The sequence below is a fragment of the Crocodylus porosus genome, unplaced genomic scaffold (genome assembly GCF_001723895.1).
Source record: "Crocodylus porosus isolate Cpor-Errol unplaced genomic scaffold, CroPor_comp1, whole genome shotgun sequence".
In the NCBI taxonomy this organism is placed as follows: Eukaryota; Metazoa; Chordata; order Crocodylia; family Crocodylidae; genus Crocodylus; species Crocodylus porosus.
In genome coordinates, this window is record NW_017728906.1 from 2,201,152 (window position 1) to 2,224,484 (window position 23,333).

General features: G+C 41.6%; 1 protein-coding gene across 1 annotated transcript in view; it reads right to left on the minus strand.

The window, feature by feature from the left end:
* CD96 (CD96 molecule) overlaps positions 1 to 23,333 on the minus strand; it is a 49,770-nt gene that overhangs the window by 10,014 nt on the left and 16,423 nt on the right. The window contains 8 exon segments of the mRNA XM_019528598.1: positions 293 to 367; positions 5,848 to 5,922; positions 6,037 to 6,111; positions 9,432 to 9,476; positions 12,266 to 12,316; positions 15,878 to 16,060; positions 16,422 to 16,512; positions 19,662 to 19,717. Of these exon segments, the coding sequence (XP_019384143.1) occupies positions 293 to 367; positions 5,848 to 5,922; positions 6,037 to 6,111; positions 9,432 to 9,476; positions 12,266 to 12,316; positions 15,878 to 16,060; positions 16,422 to 16,512; positions 19,662 to 19,717 (651 nt within the window).

Here is a 23,333-nt window from a genome sequence, read left to right on the forward strand (position 1 = left end):
GAAGGGTGGCTGGGATTGGGGGGGGACTTCTGGCTGCTGAAATTGCTGGCATAGATGTGCAGCTGCTGGGGCAGATGTTCTTTTTCTGTTCCCTCCCCAAGTCAGTACCTGGGGCTGCTGCATGGGTTGCCCTGCCTTAGTTACAACACTGTGTGAGGTCCATCTGTATTGCTTGTGTATGCACGTAGAGTCTAGCACGCTATATAACGCTCATGAAAAGTTCTGGGTAACATATAGGCTATGATCTTATCAAACAATAATAAATCTAAAAATATCTGTGTCATTTACTTACTCGAGGGTATTGTTGTCTCACTTGAAGATGTAGAAGTGCCATGACCACCTGTGTCTGCTGTAGGATTAAGCTGGCCTGTTGGAAGAGGAACACTTTGCAAAAGTTGTGCTACAGAAATATTGCCATTTCACTTTCCCATGGCATTGTTCCATGACAGACAAACAGTCATGATTTCCCTATTTAGTAGCAGTAGTTGTGGTTAATTCACAGACAAACACATTTAAGGAACAAATGGGTATTTCAGCACAAAACTTTGCTGTGAACTAGGAACACAGAAGGACTGTAATTGACTAGGTTTGTGAAAGTTTCTAGGGAAGCTAGTCTCAATTTGACACAAACTACACCTGAAAATTTCATCTGAAGTCTGAATGCTTTGGATTGAATGTTGGGTCTTGTTTAAAGATGAAGCCAGTAGAAGATGAGGGCAAACACAGGTAAAATTGTGGAAAAGGGTACATGAACTTCTATCACAGAAAGTCAGGATAGGAAGGGACCTCAGGAGGTCACCTAGTGCAACCTCCTGCTGAAAGTCCCAACTAGATCATGCCAGCGAAAGCTTTGTCTAGCTGGGTTTTGAAAATAATATGAAGCCTTTATTTTTCCAGCTCCAGTGAGCAGATATTTTAAAGGGTGTGAGAGTTCAGGAATCCTTTCTGAAATCCAATACTACCTCTCTACTCATTTAAGAGTTCAGAAAGAATCAAGCAAAATGCTTAGTATTCCTAAGCATATCCTGAAGCAGCTACTTAATCAGACATTCGAACTCTGACACAAAGCAAATAGTCTTCCCAAAACCTCTATGTACCCAGGCTTCTTTCAGACTTGTTAAAGAAAGTCAAACCTTCCTGACACCTGTCTGCAGTGTGCCATCTAAGAACTGGTGCAAGCATAAGAAGGTGAGACAAAGCTATTACCTAACACTCAAAATCTAGGCATCTCTGGTGTTACACTTGAGGGATTAATAAAGCAGCTAAGCAAAGAACAGGCTGCACTTTCAAGAGGTCTTGTTCTGCCTTTCCCAATCTATTTGTGTTCACTTGTAACACTTCCTTCATCCCAGCTGTCTTGTGGATTTCCATTAAGAATACATGAAATACGAGAAGCTAAATCAAACAACTTTTGTACTTATGAAGATTTAGAGGGCAAATCCTCTACACTTCCTAACTCAGCTGCTTCCCAGAGGAAAGGGTGACATGGATGTGGAAAGAGATGAGGGAGTTAGAGAGGATGAAGTGGTGTTAATGCCGAACACTTCACAATTCAAAGGCCCCTAAGGCCCTGCTCTACAATGCAACTGTAACTGATTCCTTTGATTTAGTTACCACACAGCTATTTCCTGATCTGGTCCCAGGGGACCAGCTGTGTGGAGGTTCTGATTACACCACAACTTTTTCACCCATGTTTTCTGAACTCTTTACAACACATGTTCCTGCTAAGCTGGCAACTCAATTATGTTGGTAGTATAGTATTAGCATTAACTGCTCAGCTCCCTTATACTTGTGTAATATAGGGCAAGACAGAAGACTCATTTTATTCAGCAGCTCTCTGCCTGTTCCTGTGTAACCCAGATGACTGAACTATCTTATTATGTGTATATTGCCAACAGAGTTTTGAACTATTTTCTTCCCTCCAGTATGTAGTTTACAATTCTTTTCTTCCTCACTATTCACATTGCCAGTGTCTTTGTAGATATCTGTTGGGCTGTATTTTATGGAACCTTAACTGTAGACCTTATGTATCCTATGTGATACATACCAGAATCAAGTGGAGTGGTCTGTTCCTATCAGATTTAAGTTTGTGAGTGTAAAGCTGTTAGAGGGGCATTCATATATTTAGGGCCCTAATCACCTTTGCAGTAAAGAGAATTCCTGCTAACTTGAAACAGAAGTTACACAGCCCAAAAAGGCTGTTTATTCCAAGTAAGACATTTCTCTTCAAGGAAGACAATGAGCTTGGTATTACAAGGAAATATAGAACTAAGTATGGTGTATGCCATGATAATCAATTAACAGCCTTCATAAATCTCTGCCTTCTGACAACCTGCATTGTATTTGGTTGTGACAGCTGTAATTAAAAGAAATGAACTGTGGAATTATGGCAACAGTAGATTAGAGTAACACATGACACCAGAATAGAGTAAATTTACCCAAGAGAGTAAACTTAAAAACCAGAAGCAAGCAATGCTTGGCATTTGCACGTAATCCCCTTCTTAGAAGTTTAAGCTGACTGAAGGCAAATGCTAAACATACAGATACTGCTTGCAAGTCAATATTAGAATATATAAATGCAATGTCATCTGCGAGCCATGCCTATGGTGGTATTGTCAGGAAGATGGGGATTAGGAGTACTGTGCAGCATTAAGTCTTCTCCATACTCTTAGGAATGACATTTTTTACTATAGGGATGTCCAACTTCTAAGTGGCTGGGGGTCAGATGCTGCCCCATGCACAGGCAGCCTCCAACATGCACATGCACACTGCTTCAACCTGCACATGTGTGACCACTCAGCTCTCCCACTGCACCATGCCACAGGATCCCCCACTGCTGTGGGTGGAACCCCTGCCCCTGGACTGGCAGCAGGAAGCAAAAGCTTAGGAAGGTGCATGTGCGGGTGGGAGGGGGTGGGGAGGGACGGAGTACACCTAGAGACCCTGGTTGCAGTAGCCACATGTAGCCCATGGGCCACCAGTTAGGCAGTTCTGATTTACTGCATGTAGTTCATCTTTAAAATACTGGAGCTGTTTGTACAACATTGGACTATGAGACTGAGTAGATAGGGAAGGGGGGGAAAAAATTGCCTGATCTTGGAATTTATAAGCCCTTTAGGAAAGGGCAAACAACTAGGCCTCAAAATGGGAATATCCTCTAAAAAGGCAGTGTTTGAAAGGGGTAGGGGGATGCTTTTTCCAGGGAGACTAGAAAAAGCATCCCCACCTCCTCCTCCCCACAATTACTAGCTGAAACAACCTCTCTATTTTGAGATCCCACCAAAACACATTCAAGGCACAGACAGAAGAGCAGCTCCCTTTTTTATCTCGTGGCGCTTTGCAGAAAGCACCATGAGTTACAACGATCCCCCAAACCCAACAGAAGTTGCTGTCATGTCCCCGTGTCCCGGGGGTTGAGGAATCCAGATGCTGGCTGTCAGCCTGCAGCTGGTTTCCCCTAGCAATGCTCCTTCCCACTCCCAGCCCTGATGCTGTTTTCAGAATGGGAGGGGGGAAAGGAAGCACATGAAGCTCATTTTGGGGCGGGAGGGTGGGATGGGTGGATTACAGCACCCCCTCCTCAGAGGGCTCCAATCTATCTTCCCCACCCTCCAGTTCTAGTTGAAAAACCCCAGATCAAACTCTCTCCACTCCCTTTCCCTACTCCCATTCTGAAGATAGCACCAAAGTAGGGCTGAGCTGCAGTCAGCTTTGCATGCAGACACAAATTACTGAAGTAACTTTTGGAGCATCTTCACCGGCACCTACATGCAACGATAGTTCAGATTTTCACAGGATCAGGCCCTTTTAAAATGCTCTGCAGTTGTGCATTTTAGTCTGGCTGTAGAGCACTTTCAGGGACCAGATCAGGCAGACATTGTCACTTCTGTCTGCACTTGCAAGGTGAGAGGCTTAGAACTTAGTCTACTTTAGATTTATCTGTTGTAGTGTTGTCAGGTGTACAACAGATATTTGTTGCAAGTTAATCCCTCCAGGAGAATGGGATTAAAACTTTATACTTCCAAGTAAGTCACACTTCACTGTGCAAACTCCACTGTCAGCAAATCCCCATGGAGTCTGCCACAGAGAAAAAAAAGCACAGAGTCATACACTGTAAATTTGTTATTTACTACTGTACTGTACGACTGTACTGTGCATATGCTCTGTTGCTCTGATACTTAGTTTCATTTTTTTCTAGCTGTAATGTGATTCCATTTTCACATACCATCATGTGTGTATGTATATGTCGGGCAGGGGGATAGTTAAGTAAATCCACTTTCAAAAACAAATGCATATTAGGGCTGTGCAAAGCTTCGGTCACTGTTTTGATTTGGCAGAGATTCGACCCGATTCGGTGGCCAAATCTCTGACTCAAATCAGGAGACCCTTTAATTTCTCCGAATTGAACCAGAACCCTCTGAATCTATTTGGAGAGATTTGACAATTTGGACAGACACTGCTTTAAGTGTTTTTTCTACATACCTCAAGGTAGCAGGCAGCTCATAAATGCCAAGATGCTGGGGCAGTTGGAAGACTCCCCAGCATACATGGCAGTGTGGGGGACTCCCCAGCATACACAGCAGCAGACTTGAAGTACTTCTGGTCCACTTCTGGGTCCACTGAGGAGTGCGCAGGGGTCCCCCCCCACCTCCCCAGCTCAGTGACTGGTGCCTCTTGGGCCTGGGGGGGCACCAGGGATCCCCCTGTGGCCAGTTGCCTGGTACCTTGAGGTATGTAGAAAAAAAATTTAAAGCTGTGTCTATGGCTGAACCTCTGATTCTCTGAATCAGCGTCAAATCTTCAGATTTGGATTCGGCCGAATCAAATTGGGACAGTGATCCGAATCACTGTCCCCAATTCAGGATCTGAATCAAATGTGGCCTGGTTTGCACACCCTCGCATATATCCTGAAACATAAAAATATATTATAAGAGCAGAGCAGCATTTTTCACATCATTTTAGTCTTAAACTCTCATGTATAACAGTGGAAAATGGAAACATAGCTATTGTTTTAATTTAGAATGAGTGCTTTTTCACAAACCCCTTTCCTCCCACACCCAAAACAAGTCCTTGTGTGCCTCACTGGAATATGAATTAATATAACCACTGGTCATTGCATACAGAAATCACACAGGAGGCTAACAGCATGAACCCAAGTAGACCCAAAACAAATACAAAAACTAGGCGTGCCGTATATGGCTTGAACAAATGTTGGGAAAGTAGTTCATTAGTTTTAAAGGAACCTCTAAGGCTGATAGATAGAAAGTGAATTAATAAAACAAATACAGAACACCAAAACAAAGACCAAAGTATCCCTATCTGATGGGAAGTTTACACTAATTGGTGAGAAGTAGGATGTGGATGATGCCACCTAAATGTTTTAATAATTGGTAAGCATTAGCATCTGCTTTGATTAATGAATAAAAAGGGAACTGGGAACCCTTAGTACTTTGTACTGGTCCTAGGGGTTATGTCCATGCCTGTACCATGCCTGCAAATGACCTGGCTAGCACCACAGACTAGCTGGTTGTGGATATTAGTGTTTAGGCTTGTTTGTAGACAATATCCCTGGCCAAGCTCTATCACTGAGCCACAGCCTTTTCCCTATAAACACAAGGGCACAGCATCACAAATGGTATCCTGATAGCTCACTCACAGGCCATCCCAAGGAAGGGAGCTTGATGCGACTGGCAACACCTAAACCCATAGCAACACTGATGGAGTCAGATGACAAGACTGACAGTCTGCCATGACTATACTGGTGACCCCTGATATCAAGTACTGAATGTCTACATACGTAACTTTTGTTACACTTCAGACTATAGAATAAGTCTGCATTCTTCCTACCTTGTATGGTGGATCCAGTTGCCGAGGTCCCATCACTCGTAAAATATAGGGAAGTTGAAGGTGTAGGTTTAAGACCTACAGGGGGAAAAAAAAAAAAAGGCCATTGTATGGTATCTATTTAGCAAGGTGCTTATTATTCAAGAGGACCTGAAGGATCAATGGTCTACAGAGAGCCTCAAGCATATTTACCTTGCAATGTGAAAATAGGTGCTGAAGTTACTTGACTTGTGAAATCTAGGGAGGCTGAAGTTTTTGTTCTAAGACCTACAGAAAAAAGGACATTGTACAGTATTTAATTAGCAGGGCTCTATTATTCGCATTACAAGAGGACCTATAGCAATGGTTCCCAACTGGGGTATGCAGCAACCTGGATGCCATGAGAACCTACCATGATGCTGGCATTGCTACCACTGCCAGAGAGTAAAATTCTCTGAACTGAGAAACAATGACAACAGAAAGTTGTGTTGCCTGCATGATATTATGCAAGCCGGCATGCTGTTTCTGCTGCAGCTCTTCCCAGTTCATCTCTGATGCACATCTTGAAAACAGGTACACAAGACAGTTTCATCCTGCAGCAGCAGAAACTTGGAGGAGATAAATGCCACTGGCACCAGATAGAACTTGTATGCCTCCATAATGCAATGCAGGCAACGCACCTTTCTGCTGTAGCCATTTCTCAGTTCAGTTGTCCTGCTTCTTGAAAACAGGTGTGTGCAGAACTGTTTCATCTGTCCTGAGCACCTGTTTCTGTGAGACTTAACAGGGTCAGACTGGAAAGGGCTGCAGCAAGAGCGCATGCTCCTGCCACAACCACTTTCCAATCTGGCTCTACAGGAGGTGTACAGGGCGGATCTACCTGGTCATGGCAGTGGTGTCAGTGGAGTGAGCATAATGTAATTATAAGGATCTGATCAGTGAATAAATAATTACTAATTAGCAATACAGTTATAATGTTTATGTTATATTAAATATTAATACAAGTATATTAGTTTATTTCAAATGGGGTAACATGAAAAGTTTTGGAGTGGTGCCTAGAGTCTAAAAAATTTGAGAACCGCTGACCTACAGAATTGAAGATCAAGACAACTGGAATCATATTTACTTTGCATTGTGGAAACAGATACTGAGGTTACTTATTTTAGGAAACTTAGGGAGGCTGAAGGTGTACTTTGAATCCCTACAAAAATACAAGTGACATCATATGGCATATGGTAGGTTGGGTGTTTATTATTATCCATATTACAAGAGGACCCAACAGCTCCAAGGTCCAGGCAATGAGCCAATATATAATTAAAAGTTATTCCAAGGAGCTTACTTCTAAGCTTTTGTCAGTAAGGCCTTTGTGTTTTATATGAAGCAGGTATAAAACTGACTAGGCTGTCAGAATAGGATGGGGTTAATACTAGCTGACGGGGTTAATACTAGAATGTACTCTGTTCTGCTTAATATGTTCTTGTGCAGTGAATTTTATATACTTTATATTCCTATTATTGGGCTAGAAACTGCCTTTCCAGGTATTGCCTGGACATCACAGACCACTGAAAGGGCTTGAGGAATATCAAACCCTGGAAGGTGTTTACCTACACCACTATAGAAGGAGAAGTAGGATATAATCAAGATAACATTAGCTATCTCCAATTTTATTCTGGTAAATGAATAATAGCATTATTTTTTAATGGGTCTATAAGGCTGTCATGCTAAAACACCTCTGTGCACGAATGCATTTCTTTCTTTAACACTATCAGTTATATATATCCAATGCTTATATGTGTGCACTACTTATCCATGAAGCTACCTACATCACTGAGATCCATTATCAAATTGCAACATCTAAAGAGATGTTGATAGATTGCTGTAAGTTAAGTGGAAGACACCAAGTTAATTTCATTTGTGCCCAACCAGTCATGTTATAAAGACATCAGTTTGCCAGACCAGCCAAAGGGAAAGTAACATGACAGTGAGGATAGGAAGTTCAAGTGTATGGCACCATTTCTAGAGCACAAATTAATTTGTTGAATATGAATACAAGATCATTCATATCATTAAGGGCAAAAACATACAAGGCACCTATACACATTCATCAAGGCTGCTCCAACGTGCTGTAATTACAGTGCATCAAAGCAGACTCGATTAATCAAGTCTGCTGGAGCATAGTAATTACTGTGCTCCAAGCTCCAGTGTCAGGTGTATCAGTGTCCCCGTGCTGAAAAATGGTGTTGAGGGTTCTTTAATTAAAGACTGTTTGATGAATTGCTCTAATTAAAGTGGCTCCCCCCACCCTGCCACCTCCCTGAGTGCTTGTATAAATGCCAACACTTATCATGTTGGGGGCAATGTAATGTGCCACAGTCATACTAAGTTTTCAATTCAGCATTTTATCATTTTGACATCTCAAGTAAAAACAAACATCATGCAGCTCTCCCAGGATGTGTTATGTCTTTTCTAGCTTAATTACAGACCATAGCCTAATGGGTTAGGTACAGGCATTACACCTATTGGGCTTTAAGTGCACAGGAAGAGCTCTAAAGCCATAACTAAATGTTCACAGCTCTTAGAGTTCTTTAAAAATGATGAATTGCACTCTAAGTTGACCCTCAATGGATGAGGTATTAAACTAAAGCGCTTTTTGTTAAAGCACTTTAATGAACATCTGTTACAGATTCCATCAAAGGTTAACTTAAAGCATGACTGTTGCTATTCCAGGTGACATTGCACTGGCCCTGCCCCCTCAGCTGTCACTGACCCAAGTCAGTAACAGCTTCTGATCCCAGCTCCACCTCCTCCTTCCAGTCAGCTGTGACACGCAACCAGCCAGAGGAAGGGAGGGGGAACTCTCTCTCCACAACCACTCCAGCCTCATGTGGCATGCTACAGCCCGGCTGGGGAGGCCATAGGAGGAGCAGCCTTGGCCCTGCAGTGCACCATTGCCTGGTTGGGGGGAGACGGGGCCTGTGGGGGGAGAGGTTCTGGGCTCTTTATCCCCACAACAGCCCTGGTCCCATGGCACACTACTGTCTAGCCAGGAGTGCTGTAGGGACACAGAGCTAAGATTCCTATTCCCCACCTCTCCCATGGCCAGGAGGGGCCATGGCAGAAAAGATCCAAGGTCTTTCTCCCCATTGCATCCCCAGCCCCACAAAACATCACTGCCTAGCTGGTGGGGATTATAGGGAAAGGCTCTTAGGTTGGTATCCCCCAGCTGCTGGTGAAAGTTATCACGTGGGAGGGGGGCAGGGCTGAGGAGAGGGACCACTCTAGCAGCCTCCTGGGAGGTGTGTGGGAGTGCCCCCAGTGGCCAGTGTGGGCAGGCTCCAAGCTCCCCCAAATACCAAACATCTGTTTGCTTTGCTCATACTCTAACTTATAGCATTTTAAGTAAAGCACAATAGAGCGCTTCTGCCAGGGCTTTTTGAATGTCTGTATTTAGGCTAGATTTTCATCTTATGGTGCTACCACATCCTACTGTGGCATGAAAATATACTGAGCTGTGATTATTCACCCTGCCTCATTGTGTACATTCTGCTTAAGGACACAGGAAAAATAAGTAAGTCATATTAACTGAAGAATGGAATGAAACACTTTACCTGTGGTGGTCCTCATGGCTGATGAACGTGTTGATACACCAGGGTTTAAGAGCAATCAAAACAAATAAGACCTCATTAAAATAGCCTTTTTAGTACAGCTAAGTCTCGTGTGAAGTTTGAGAAACTAGGGTCACTAAGGGTGCCCAAGTGACACCGAATCATCTGTTGTCCATTATTTTTGGCCACTTTTTCAGTGGTGCGCAGTAAAGAGAGACTGCATTAGGAGGGCATGGTAAACCAGCCCTTGGGACACAGCAGGGAGGGTTGGGGTGGTTGAGATTGGGTAGGTGACCCACTGTTTTAAAAGGCTACCAACCCCATCTTCGCATACTGCACTGGTCAGTCAGTGTAGCACCTCCCACAGGGTGCTTGGGATGGAGTAATTAGCTCTACTGAATAACAGTACCAGGTAGCTCCATCTACAAGCTTCATAGCCTAGCTACATGGTTGCAGCTACACTTCATGCGGTTTAAAAAGCAGCCTGCCGGAAGCAGCGTAGCATGCCTGAAAGCGCTGCCCCCAAGCACATTCATTTCCTGTGCAGGCTTAGTCACAGAAACTCATAAACCATGAAACCATGCATCTACTCTGTAACCACCTGCAGGCCACTTCTGAGTGCATGTCCCATCGTTAGATTGCTGCTGCTGACAGGGTTTTATAGCTGTCCCTTCTGCTCTATTCATACTCTGTGGATTCCAGCCAGCTGCTCGCTCTTCGTGGTTTTCTGTGCTCCTCTAAGGTCTAGGGCATGGATGACTCAAGGAGGAGCTTAGTGTGATAGGAGCAGAATACTTAGATTCCCTTAATGTATGTAAAATACTAATACTTTGCCAGGAATGAGACATTCCTAATACTAATCTTCAAGCCAGTACTGTTTTTTCCTGCCAGCACAATCCTGCTGGTTTCAGATTCATATGCAAGTTACTGTTGGCATACCAAATAAAAAGTGTAAGTCCAGTAAACACGAAGGAAAGAGAGTAATCATTTAGCTTGCTACAGAAGTATGTAACTGAGAGTAAAGGGATGAAACAGAAATGCTGTTTTATGCCAGAATTCACTGTACTGTTAATGAGGAAACCAGCGTATTCATTAACAATAGATAGCAGGCTTCTTGTATTGATTGAAGTTAAGCTTCTAGTAATTTTATCTAACATGATTTAATATAAATGCAGTCTATACCTAGGCTACCCCAGTGACTCAGTAACAGTACTTCATGTAAGTATTTCTCACACCATGGGTCGCAAACAAAAAGTGGGTCCCACAAATATATGAAAGGGTCATGAACAAGCTTTAAAAATGGGTCAACAAACTTTAATAGGAGATTCTCCTTTAAAGGAGAAAAATGTGAGAAATGGTGGTTTTCCCTTGCAGGCTGGCAGAGTTCCCACCTGCAAGGGGCTGCTTGGGGCCTCCCTGCCCCCCCATCCTGCCCCACACACCCACCCCCTACACCCCACGCTGGGGGCTACAGCCTGGAGGCACTGGGTGGGGAGTGAGAGGCACTAGTCATCAATGTTTACAAGTGGGTCCTGGTACAAAAAAGGTTGAGAACCACTGCTCTACGTGACCAAGTGTTAAACACTTCACACAACTTTGGTCTGAACTCTACACAACTCTAAAACTTTGGTCTGTAGAGGATTTGGTGTTGCATAGGCAATGATCGCCGACTTGAGAAAAATTAGAGAAAGTAAAGGAAGAGAGGTGTTGATGGGCTTTGAAAAGTGTCCAGTTTGATAATTCAAGTCTTAATATTGTCCACTCCAGTTATTAGTACAAACATTTAATTTAATATAGGGAAATAATTCCTAGCTATGAATTGAATAGAAGATGCTTCCATTATCTGAAACTGGAGGACAGTCTCCTGTACATTGATACCACTCCATCAGCTAGGCATTTTAAATATTTTTTCCTTCCAATTTGTATGGAAGTATCGATCCAGGGCTCTAAATTCTGTTAGAAAAACACAAAACTACTAAAACAGACCAACAGAATTGCTTTTACTTCTGCTGATCCAACTCCCAGACTCTACCTCCTCAGTAACCTGGAAACAAAGATGCAACTTGCAACATACTCTAAAGTTTGGAACAGTGATATCAGGGGGAGTGGGATTGCTCAGGAGCTGAGAATCTGACAGGCAAGTCTCTAACCAACAGCTGCTTCTTTTAACTTGAAAATGATTGAGTTTAAGTGCTCCCCTAACCCCCAGCCTCTGCTTTGAGAGAAAATTCCCAAGGAGGGAGGCAGCTCAGACTGTAATGACAGACATGCCAAAGTTTTTATGTAGTGAGGATTTTATACATATGTGCCCCACCCCCCGGTCACTTTAACCATCGTTGGAACCAAGGCTGATTGTAATGGAGCCCAATATATGGTCCGTACAAACAATTCTATCCAACAGGCTTGAGGATGCAGGATATCAAGTGTAACTTGTCCAGCTAAAACTGCAATGGGAACTGAAACATGCAATGACAGAAGCAAAATGTTGATCTAAAGAGCACCAGAATTAACAAGCAGACTGTATGAAATATGACATCAGCTCTTCCAATTCAAGGAGTATATTCCGTGTATAAGAACTAACAGTGACAGATTATAGCTCAAAGTGATACTAAGACCATAGCTATGTAATTCTTTCTCTTTTCTAAATTTCCAATAAATTTATAAAAATAGGAAGTCACAAAAACTAAATTTGTCCAGAAATGTTGTAGTAAATATATACATCTATTTGGTTTCAACAGGAAGACAATTTAACAAACTCATTTTTGCCGGTGTGCCAGTGGGGGTAAAAAATAAACAGCATGGCATGGAATGCACTGAGAAGGAATGATTTAACTTACCTTCTGTAGCCACAGGAGTAAGAGCTTTAGATGGTCCATTGCCTCTACTGTCTGTGAACAGACAAAAATAATCAATTCTTAAAAGCAATTAAATGTTACATTTGTAATAGGATCTTTAATATAACTCACAGGAGTTGTATCACACAACAAAAGTACCTTCATAGCCCACAGCAGAGGTCCAGTTTAATTTTTCCCTTTAAAAAAAAAATCTTTAACATTTTTGTAAAGTGACATTACCTTGGTGCTTGTAAATGCTATAGTTAATTTAAGCAAACATAGTTCAGAATTTACTTGAATAATTTTCTATAAGAATTGATTTTGGGGTTGAAATGCTCACTGGATTTTGCTCAAATGAGAAAAACTACTTAAAAACTTTTCAGTCATTTTTTAGCTATATCTATATGAGATTCCACCTCCCCATGAAAAAATTGAAAAAACCTGCTGTGCTTTGAACCTCTGCATGTAAATCTTTTCAGTTAGAAGCACAGCTCTGACCAAATGTGATCAATACTGGCTGTGAATTAAGGTTATTAACATCTTAAAAGCCACATACTAAAGATCTCCAGGTCATTAAGGGGAAAGCCATCAACCAACATGAAGACAAACAAACACACAATCTGACATACTTCTGAAGGCAAGTGACAGAGATGCAAATACAATACAAATACAAATACAAACAACACAAATGCATCTGAAGGTGAGTTGACTGTGAGGGTCCCACTGATCACAGAGCGGGCAAAAAAGAGATGCCCCATACCTACTACAAAATACTTGGATCCTGTTAACAGTCATGTTTCCCATTTTCACAATGCTACTTGCTGAAAAGTTCCTTGATTGGGGTCTACCTACCCCAATGTTAGAAAGCAAAGAACTATTGCAGTATATAGTGCAGAGATGGCTCCTCTCAGCCAGCCATTTGGTTTTATAGTTGTCAGGGCTTTATTACATCTTTACTTCTATAGCAAAACCCCAGTTTTGTTTTTGTTTTTATTGCATTCACTGCCCTTTCCCAACCATTTCTGACTTTTTCTCTCCCTTTCTATTCCCTATAGATAAGTATAAGTGAGCTCAAACTTAGGATAAGCTTTAAACATTTTTATTTTGGTAGCAAGTTTTTGGTTTTGGATATCCCCTGTTTTATATTGTATTATTATTAGGTTTGTATTGATTTTTACTGTTGCATATGGATATTGTATGGTTTAGGCCCGTGTTTGTAAGTGAACCAAAGTCATGTCAAGTTTCCATTTTATATACCAAGCCTCCATCTTCTGTCCTCTTCCTGGGCATCCCATGTTGCAACAATATGAGTCATGCACCCCTCCCATGTAAATTGGTTCCCGGATGAATGAGAATGATTGGGCATGATTGAAATACAATGGTAGCAGGCCTCTACTGAATGGCCTGTAATGACTGGGCCATCACCTCGCATTGATTCATCCAGGAACCATGGACCTCACCCAGGAAAAGAGAGACAAGACCAACATTTGAAAAACAAAAGACCCTGTAGTACCAGCAACTCTGTCACTGTACCCTACCATTACAGACAACCGAAACTACACATCCCTGCATACAGCACACATGCTCAGTATGCCAGGGGCTGACCCTTGCCTGGGCATCACAAATGGTCTGCCCCTATAAAAAGGGGCAGTGAAGACAGACCCAGTGGGAATGCCATTTCCATCTGGACCAGACCAGCTTCACTTTACCTATTCACCCCAGAGGCCCTCCCGGCAACCCCCTCTGGACAACATCTACTGGACAAGGACCCCTTTCCAGCCTGGATAGGTAGATATTATCTGCATACCTCCTCCTACAATTTGGACTCTCTCTTTCCTCCTGGACTGCAGCCCTTGCACCAAGCCTCTTTAAACCCTGCTGCGTGTGTGTGTATGTGTGCGCAGGAACCAATTTGGCATTGTGTCACCATCTCCCCTGTTCAATAAAACCACTGTCATTTGCAACCCCGAGTTGGGTCATGTTTTATTGAATCCCAGTCCCTTCTCTATCTTAAATTCTATCCTCATTCTCTCTCTCTCAGCTCCAGTTCCCACGCTCTCTGCTAGTTTCCCCATCTCTTCCCAATTCCATCTCCCCTTTTCTGCCACCTCTTAGCTTCTCCTTGCTTTCCTGCTGTCCCTGCAATTTTCTGCTGCTCTCTGTTTTCAGGCTTCCCCCACATCTTCTTCAGTCATCCCCACCTTCAGCTTCCCAGCTCCTTGTGGCTGTCCTGCAGTTTTCTCCAGCAGCTGGAGCCTTTTTCCAGCTCCCAGCACCTACTGCACTCCCTGCAGCTTCTCTAGCTGCCCCGGAGCCATCCTCTGGCTTCCCACACCCAGAGCCCCTCTTTAACATCCACACTTTCCCTTAGTCCCATTTTCCCTCTCCCCACCTACCTTTTCAGCTCCTCTGTAGCTCTGGCTCTGGTCCCAACCTCTATACCAGCATCATTCCCCTGTTCTGCAGACTTTGGGCATTGTCTTTTAATCAATTAAGATCAATTAACCTAAAGTTACTCCCAAGCCTCAGTTCTTCAGCCCAGGCCCCTGTAGTCTACCAGTTCTAATCCCGGTCCCAGGGACTTTAACTCTCTACACTTCTACTTTCTTACCTTAACCTTTCCCCAGGTATCCCAAGTACACCAAGCACATACATACACATCACAATATCCAACTTAGGAACTCACTTGTGTGTATGTGTAGGTGGGTGGTATGTGTGTAAATTAGTCAATACACATATAGATATAGATATTGTGTGTGTGGTATATGAATTAGTAATCCATATATGTGTATTGAAATGTGCAGGTGTTGGTAACTGGTAACTGATTCTGTCTAAATGTGGTGAGTGTAGTGTGTGTGAGCCCAGACTAGTTATTTTGAACACGTGTGTATCTGAGTTGCTAGTGTATGTGTCTATATATGGCATTGTGTGCTGTGCATGAGATATGAATTAGTGATCTGTGTCTAACTTTTGGGGTGGGTAGTGTATGTGTCTGAGCTGGTAATGTGAGTGTGTATGCCTAATAAGGGTGTATGCACCTAGTGAGTGTGTGCTTAATTGATTTTTATGTGTGCATGTGCAACTGTACACTACACCTTCCTCTCTAACAGTGCAATATTGAGATCCTGAGCATTGCCCTGAGGGGTCAGGCCAACAGTCTGATAGTACAATCTGGCCCTTAGTTTGGTAGCTTGAATTTCCAGATAGCTGCAGTGCATACATGAATGGCCCAGAAGTGCGTATTGCAAAATGCATGTTATATATAGTTCACTGGCATTTCGCAGGTAGGTTAGTATATACTTAGAATGAGGACTTTACTCTCACACTGGTATCAGCTAAAGTGAAATCTAATTCCTTCACTATGTGCAGAAACCGGTCTTCCTCACTCCACCAAAAGCACTGTTCAAAATGTCATCTTTGACAGATTTATTAGCACAATTAAGGTCTTAACTTGACATTATATATGCATAACTTGCCTAACATATTCTTGTACTGTATATACAAGAATTATTTTTCCATATGCCTGCTATTTTCTCAATAATATAAGTTGGAGAGTACAAATATTCTGTGTTTTTTACTTGAGAGACAGTCTGTATAATATATATGTTGACATACCAAAATAAACAACAATTTCTTCAGATGAAATATCCCGTGCTTCATTCCAAGGGAAGGGAAACTCACAGGTACACCAGGCAGTCTGTTTAGTCTCTGACTGATTGGTATTTTGTATCATCAGCAATGATGTGAGTTCATAGAAACCTTCACTCTCCTTTGGTTCTTCAGCTTCAATAGATGTGCCTGAGAGAACAATAGAAAAGCCATCAATCCTCCCTTTATACCCTGTCCCAGAGCTGTGCAAATTTCTGGTTCTTAAAAAATAATAATATCAAACTCATACTGCTTAATTCAGATGTCAGTCAAATGGCACAGCTATATAAACCTGACTTTGCCAGGCTGTCTTTTCAATGAATGACATCAACACATGGTAACTTGCCCATTTCTCAGCTGTTGTCCACTAATAGCAGTCACATTCCTTCCATACTGAAGCAAGTAACCAAAACTCACGCCATAGCAGGAATAGCATAGCAGTAATCTGTTTTCTCCTGGCTTGTTCTTACTTTTGTTTTTAACAGCATTACTTTCTAGTAATATTTATTACCTCCATATTGGTCTTTAACAATGTCTCCATCCACATACCACACAAGATTTGGCTTGGGAAAAGCCTTCTTTACAATGCAGGTAAGGTTAGTCTATGAGCAATAAAAGCAAGATTTAGTCAAATATTTCTGACCTGATTCAAATAATCAAAGCCTGCAATTTTTTATTGCCAATAACAAAAATACGAACATATTATCCATTCCACTTTGGTAAAGATCTTTCTTATAGTGATTGTATTTCTTGTACATTGTATGGTATCCCTACATTAAATGGTAAGACCCATCAAGGGACTGTTAAATGGGATAGAAGAGCATTTTGTCTACAATACTAACTGGGATGCTAGCAACCAGAATTTATCCTTATCCAAGTCTACTTGGTAGCCTGTGAGGGATGAGATGGTGTTTTCAGCCTAGAATCTAGCAGAGACACAGCGATATTAAAAGAACCCTATACTTTGTAACAGTCCAGTTTCTGGGGGAGATTAACGCATGACCTGCTTACTACAGAATTTTTCCCTTGATTACAGCCTGATAGATTTTCTGAGAGACTGCCTGACACAACGATGCACCAAGTACACTGACCCAGTTATTAGCAATCATGTGCGTGTCACAAAGGTCATGGAGACCTGAATATCTGTTGCATTCTAAATAGGAAAGGACAGGCTGTATTTACTTCTAAATGTATAGCCTAACATTTACTCCTGATGGGCCAAAAGGCGAACAGTGAATAAAACATTAAAAACTACACTGGGAGGACATCTCTCTCAGGGCTAATCAGAGGTTAGATGTATTTGATGGGCAGTGTCTGGTTTCTTGCATTTTCAGTATTTTTCATTTGTTGTTTTGAAGGCTTGAATAAAACCCTGCCTTCCCCATTTTAATTAAGAAGTTAATTTTAGTACAGGAGCATTATTAGCACATTAGACTTGAAAGCCCCCTAGCAGACCATCTTGAAGAAAGCAATACGTATAACTTTATTTGAAATGAGACTTGTTGTGCCACAGGGGTTACAAGCTACATATTAAAGATTGGAGATTGAAACTACAAGATTGAAACCTTTTATTGCCACTGTAAGTCACCTCTGAAGTCATCCTGTAATTGATTTTTTTTTCTTTTCATTCTGTTCCTTTTACAGGTGTGGCATTTTTCAGTTACTTGTTTGACTATTATCTCTTTTTATAAATGCTTCCCAAAGGCAAGTACCAATCTGATGTCCAGAATGGATCTTATCTCCTTTCTTGGGAAGCAGGGGGTGGGGATGGGGGGCATAGGGAAGCAGGGGAGGAGGAATGTTAACAAAGAATAAAGATGTGTAATATTTGGATCAGCAAAGAGAGTTGTTAGTCTTTCTGAACATTCTGGAAAAATTTTTCCTACACACTAAAACCAGTGAAGAGAGTTCTTGTTAAATAGGATGCCATACTGAGGATTTAAAAACTTGTATAGGTCACTGAGGAAGGCAGGGAAATGACGAAGATGTGGTAGCCTAGTCTGACATGTCTCGTTTGAGAGCAGGAGGGATGTGGTTTTACACTGTTCTTTCTGCTGTCAAGCTGTAATAGAAGAATTGACTCTTCAGGTCACAGAAATGCTTATTTCTATGGTTTACATGGAAAAAAAACCCCAACACTAAAACTCTGGTCTAGTTGGGTACCAGTAATGAAATAAAAATTCCACTAATAGCACTGCTAGCCACTTGGTTATTTGGTATACATTTCATACTAACTATAGTCTGGGTTAGCAAAACACTTCCCTTAAACTATGCATATTGCAATTTAAAACATAGGACACAATTTTCAAATGTAAGTAGCATAATAGAAGGCACAAATTCCATATTCAGATGCTCAGGTCAGAACATGGACACACAATATTGGAGTTTATGCTTCAGTCCTGATCCCAACAATCCCAGCAGTGTATGTCAATACTTCATTTGGATGATTATCCTTGGGTCCAGATGTACTCAGAGCAGGACACAACACAGGTGACAGCATTGGCTTTGTGTCACTTCAATACTGAGATACACTCAATTTAGTATGTGATGCCAGGGCTGGTTTGGGTCTCAGCACAAGTTAAATCAGCAGTTAAACCTAACTATTTGGGAATAGATGCAAAAGAATTGGTTTCAGAGCTGGGAACCATGCCAGTGCAAGATGTAAAATCCCAGCCAGCTTTTCAGTCCCACCCTTTTTATTGCCTGATGATGCAAAAGCCATTATCATGTAGTCCTATGCTTAGGGGCATAGAAGGAATGATACTCAATCTATTAAATCTCCTGTGGCTGTCCAGGGGCTTCTACATGTGCTAAAGGCTATATTTTGTGCATCTACCTTTCATCATCAGCAACCACAAAGGAATGGCCACAAACTTTATTTCCTTGGAACAGAGCCACTGTAATGGCCTAGGTTTGGGATCTGGAAGAACAACTGAGTTTAACAGCAATTTCTTACAAACTTCAGTGGCTTAGGATGGAAGCTAACATTGCTGTGGATAGACAGTAGCATTATCTGGATCACTTTAGTGACAACTTCATCAGGCAGGCTGCATAAACTGCTCCTCTACCCAAAATGTTTGAAGAGGACCACAAGGAATGGATTTGTGTTTGCATTTTGCTTATTTCAAGATCTTACAAGTCCTGTCAGCTCCAGTTTCTCACATTTATATTTCCTTACTCTGTACTTTTGTAATTTGTGTAGTTCCGTTTCCTTGTCAACAGTCACATTTACTTTTAATCAACAGGTTGTAACAAACTTTAAAAACAGTATAACAATAACCTTATGATCTTCATCACTTCCTAGATGAAACTGTTCCTTAATCTATGACAGGGCTTTGATATACAGTACAGCCTCAAACTTTACTTTTCTTTTGTTATGAATGCTGCTAAGTATGTCCTCTTGGGGCCTTCTCAAGAATTCCTTGCTTGATATTCATGAAAGTATAGTCAGTGGTTGAGATACTTTTGCATGAAAGACTCCAGGACCCTTAACAAATAACAGACGACACTTCTATTTTAAATTCTGTTAGAGTATACTATTCCATAGCAATAGGCTGGTTCAATAATAGCTCATAGGGAAGAATGCGAACTATTGACCTTAAAATTGCTGTCATGACTTACTGTAAGATCTGGTTGGCATTTCAATGTATTCTCTGTCTGACTTTGCTTGGTTTACCAGATCCCGCATGGCCCACAACACAACTCTGTGACTTGTCATTTTTATTTATTGGAAGTTCTAAAAATCACTCACCTCCTGCAAGGTGCCAATGGAGTTACTTTGGGAGGTAATAGATATTTCGGGTATGGCTGGAAAGCAAATAAAGGCATTTTAATATAACTGATAGTATTAAAATGTAGCTTCTCTCTCAAGTGACTTTGTATCCTATTTCATAAAACAAATATAAGCCTATGGATACTATAACAATGACATAACATGCATGATAAGAACAAGTTAAGTGCCATTTGGGGAAGGGTAGAGAAGCAGCAGAGAAAAGGCTTACATTTAGGCTATCAGAAACATGTTACAAGATACATAATGCTCTTCCTTAATGATCCTAATATCTTAGACTTGTGTGTCCAAGAAGTCAGTTTCAATCAATCCGTATGCATTATTCTGTTACCCTAAAAACCTTATTTTATAATGCTGCTGAAGATGAACCTTGCCCTCCTGACTTCTGTCCACATCTTGATCAAACAACAAAAGTTGTGGTAGCTGCAAAAAGTAAGATTTTACTCCTGCTCAACACTCACCTTGAAACTTACTGTCACTCCTCCTCTCTCTCTCCATAATTCCCAAAGGAGTTCACTGAGCAGAGCTATCTGTGCTCTGCAGACTGAGAAAAATCCTCATAACATCTTGCAATGATGAATCCTTGACTTGCCCTGACAACTCATTTCTGACTTACAGAATTAAGTTCACATCAAAATAATGGGCCTGTGATGACCAAATCTACCTGGACTGGAAGACAATATGTGGTTTCTTGCCATCACTGCTCATCTTGTGTGCAGGTGACTCTACTGTCCTGAGCTATTATACATTTTAAATGCATCTATATGACACACTGGGAAAATGCTGCTATGCCCCGGGTCATGGGGGCTCAGCAGCACAAGCTGCTTTGCCCCAGACTGTGGTGGGTCGGTGAAACTGCAAGTGCCATGGTGTTTCACTTTTGTCACATCAACTGGCACCTTAATAACTGGCCAGATAACGCGGCTTTTACTGTATCATAAACAAAATCACCACTCTAGCACCACTGAAGGTACACTAATAATCTCAAATGATTTGTAAGCTAAAAACCCTTCAACCATGTGGTTGACTATTGATTGGTGAATCTGAAAAGGTTCTGTGTTCCCTATCTATGTCCTCTGGTAGACTGCAAACCTGGATTAGACATCTTAGCTGACTAAAGCTCCTTTTTGAGATTTTTGGTTCTTCCTACTATAAGCCTGCCTCTACAAGATAAGTGCAGCTCCATTACCTTTGTTCACTATCTTAAGCACTGTAAGGCCTTCACCGTTTAGCAAATAAACCTCTGATGCTACCTCACTGAGCAGTCTGTCCAAGTGTTTCAGTCGTTCTTCAAGACTAAAGCAATATTTTCTTTATCAACTCACTTCATCTACTTATCTATATGAAAAAAAGACAGTCTTCATTGTATCAGACTTGGCCCAGCTTTTATTTTATGCTTCAGGTTTTATTTTGGAGGAATGGGTGGTGTTGTTTTGCTTTGTTTTTTATGGCATCTCCAAAATACTGTAGAGGGAGAAGAAGGCTTTAAAATATTAATTTTGTTTTCTATCTTAGCCTAAGCCAGATTGGAAAGTAGAGAGAAATATAATGGGGCAGTTTTATAATATAATATAATATAATATAATATAATATAATATAATATAATAGCCACAGTTTTCAAACTTCAGGAAAAATTACTTGGTTATCCAGCCTTTAACATATATCGAAGACTAGACCACACCTTCACTTTCTCCCAGCCATTGTTGATCTCTTCTACTTCTGTTTCTTGATTAAGGTTAGTTTCCTAAATCTGTATTGGATTCCAGCTATGCTGTTCTCTCCCTTTAAAAGAAACAAACGTTTCCCAGCATCTTCAGGGAAAACAGCTGAATATCTTAATTCTGTATGTCCTTTCCACTTAATGTCTAAGTTCTATTAGCTGCCTTGTATGACATTTACAGATATTTTGAGACTAGCAGGAATTCAATACATAGTAGGATTGTTTCTGGCTTGGGTTTTCACCCTATGAAAAGCAAAGAAAAAAAGGCAGTGTCGGGTAAGGTGGGACTTGAAGGAAAAGCACCCAGCTTCTTGTTAAGATGTCTGACAGCACTTTGAGGAAAGACACATTCTTTACATACTTTTTTCTGTAAGTCTTTAAAGAAAACCTCATAATTACATGTCTACGCTTTCTAGGGCTAGATAATCCTGCTTGACACTTAAGTTTGTCTTAGGGTTTTGTTTGTTTTTTAAATTGTATACTGTTTCAAGTCTAACAAACTAAATGCTACTACAGATGGTTATTGATCACCTGCATACAGAGGGTCATATGTATATCTATGCTTCATCCCTGGAAAGCCTGGGAGTGCTGCCAAGATTCATGATTTGCCTACTTGTCAGCAGCGTAGCTGGTTCAACATGCCCTTGAGCACATGGCTAGAACCTCCTTTATGCCCTGTCTCAATCATGCTTCCTGCCACATGGTTGGGGCCATGCTAGATGGGCTGTGCTGCTTAGTTTCTGCTTCCTGGCAAGCATTTGTGGGATAGTCATGCTTAGGACTTGCCAGAGGCACTGCACACCAGCTGTCATCTCTGGTGTGCCCAGCTGAGGCCCACTCCCTGGGACAGGGGAAATGGGCTGATGTCCCCTCATTCATTCTCCATCTCCAGACAGTATAAAATATTCAGGGACTGCTATAACCTAAGCTGGTTAATTATCAAACCTGAACAACCACAGGCTGACTGAGAAGTGCCAGACTATATTGCGCCCTGGCAAGTCACCCTGCTTACTCTTTCAGAATTCCTCCTCTGGGGACAAAGGATATCTAAGAATAGGTTGTGCTACGTCTGTGTCTGTCGGGGACTCCAACATCAACATCAACCTATACTGGGGCTTTTCCCACAAGCTTTGTGTTCAGCCTCTGCTGTGTCTTCCTACCTCAGAGGCATAAATAGAGCACATCTGGACAAAGTACGCTGTACTGAGAACCACAGCCAGCCACCATTGCCAACAGTGAACATATAGGTATGTCACAGTAAGAGATTAGAGAGAGATTGCTAGTCATTTTACCTGATAAAATGGCAAAGTGGTAAAGGGAAAAAAGAGACAGAAGTTGCGTTTCCCCATCACGTGTGCTCTACTGGCCTAGAGCACTATAAGGTATCACAAGATCCAACAAAAAATGTGTGTGAGAAAACAGCTCTGATTGGGAAACTCTGCAGAGAAAGCACCTGGAAGGAGGTGTGTGAAAAATACTTTCTAAAAGAGCACCAAGAGCTAAGCTGATACACAGAAGAATACTTTTACTTTGTGATTTGCAACATTGCTAGTGGCTCTGCTGGACCATGAAGTGCTCAAGTGATGTGTGTACCAGAGAAGAAACACGTGAGCACTTGTGCAGGACTGTGCTTTTGCATAAAGGGTGTAAAGAAGGGCAGAGTGTTTATACCACTTAATAACAGGTACCAAGCTGACAGCTGAAGTGGTGCAGTGGGGAGAGACACCAAAAGTGGAACAAAATTGAGCGTACAGATGACAGAAGATGGTAATCAGTTTCAAAATTGTGTTGTGGACTGCAAGAAACTTTCTGGTCTTCAAAAAGATAGAGCAATGTGACAAACAGTGCTTAAAGCTAGGCCTACGTGAGATGAAAATCTACCTACAGAGGGTCCGGGAAGAGTGAGAGGAAGA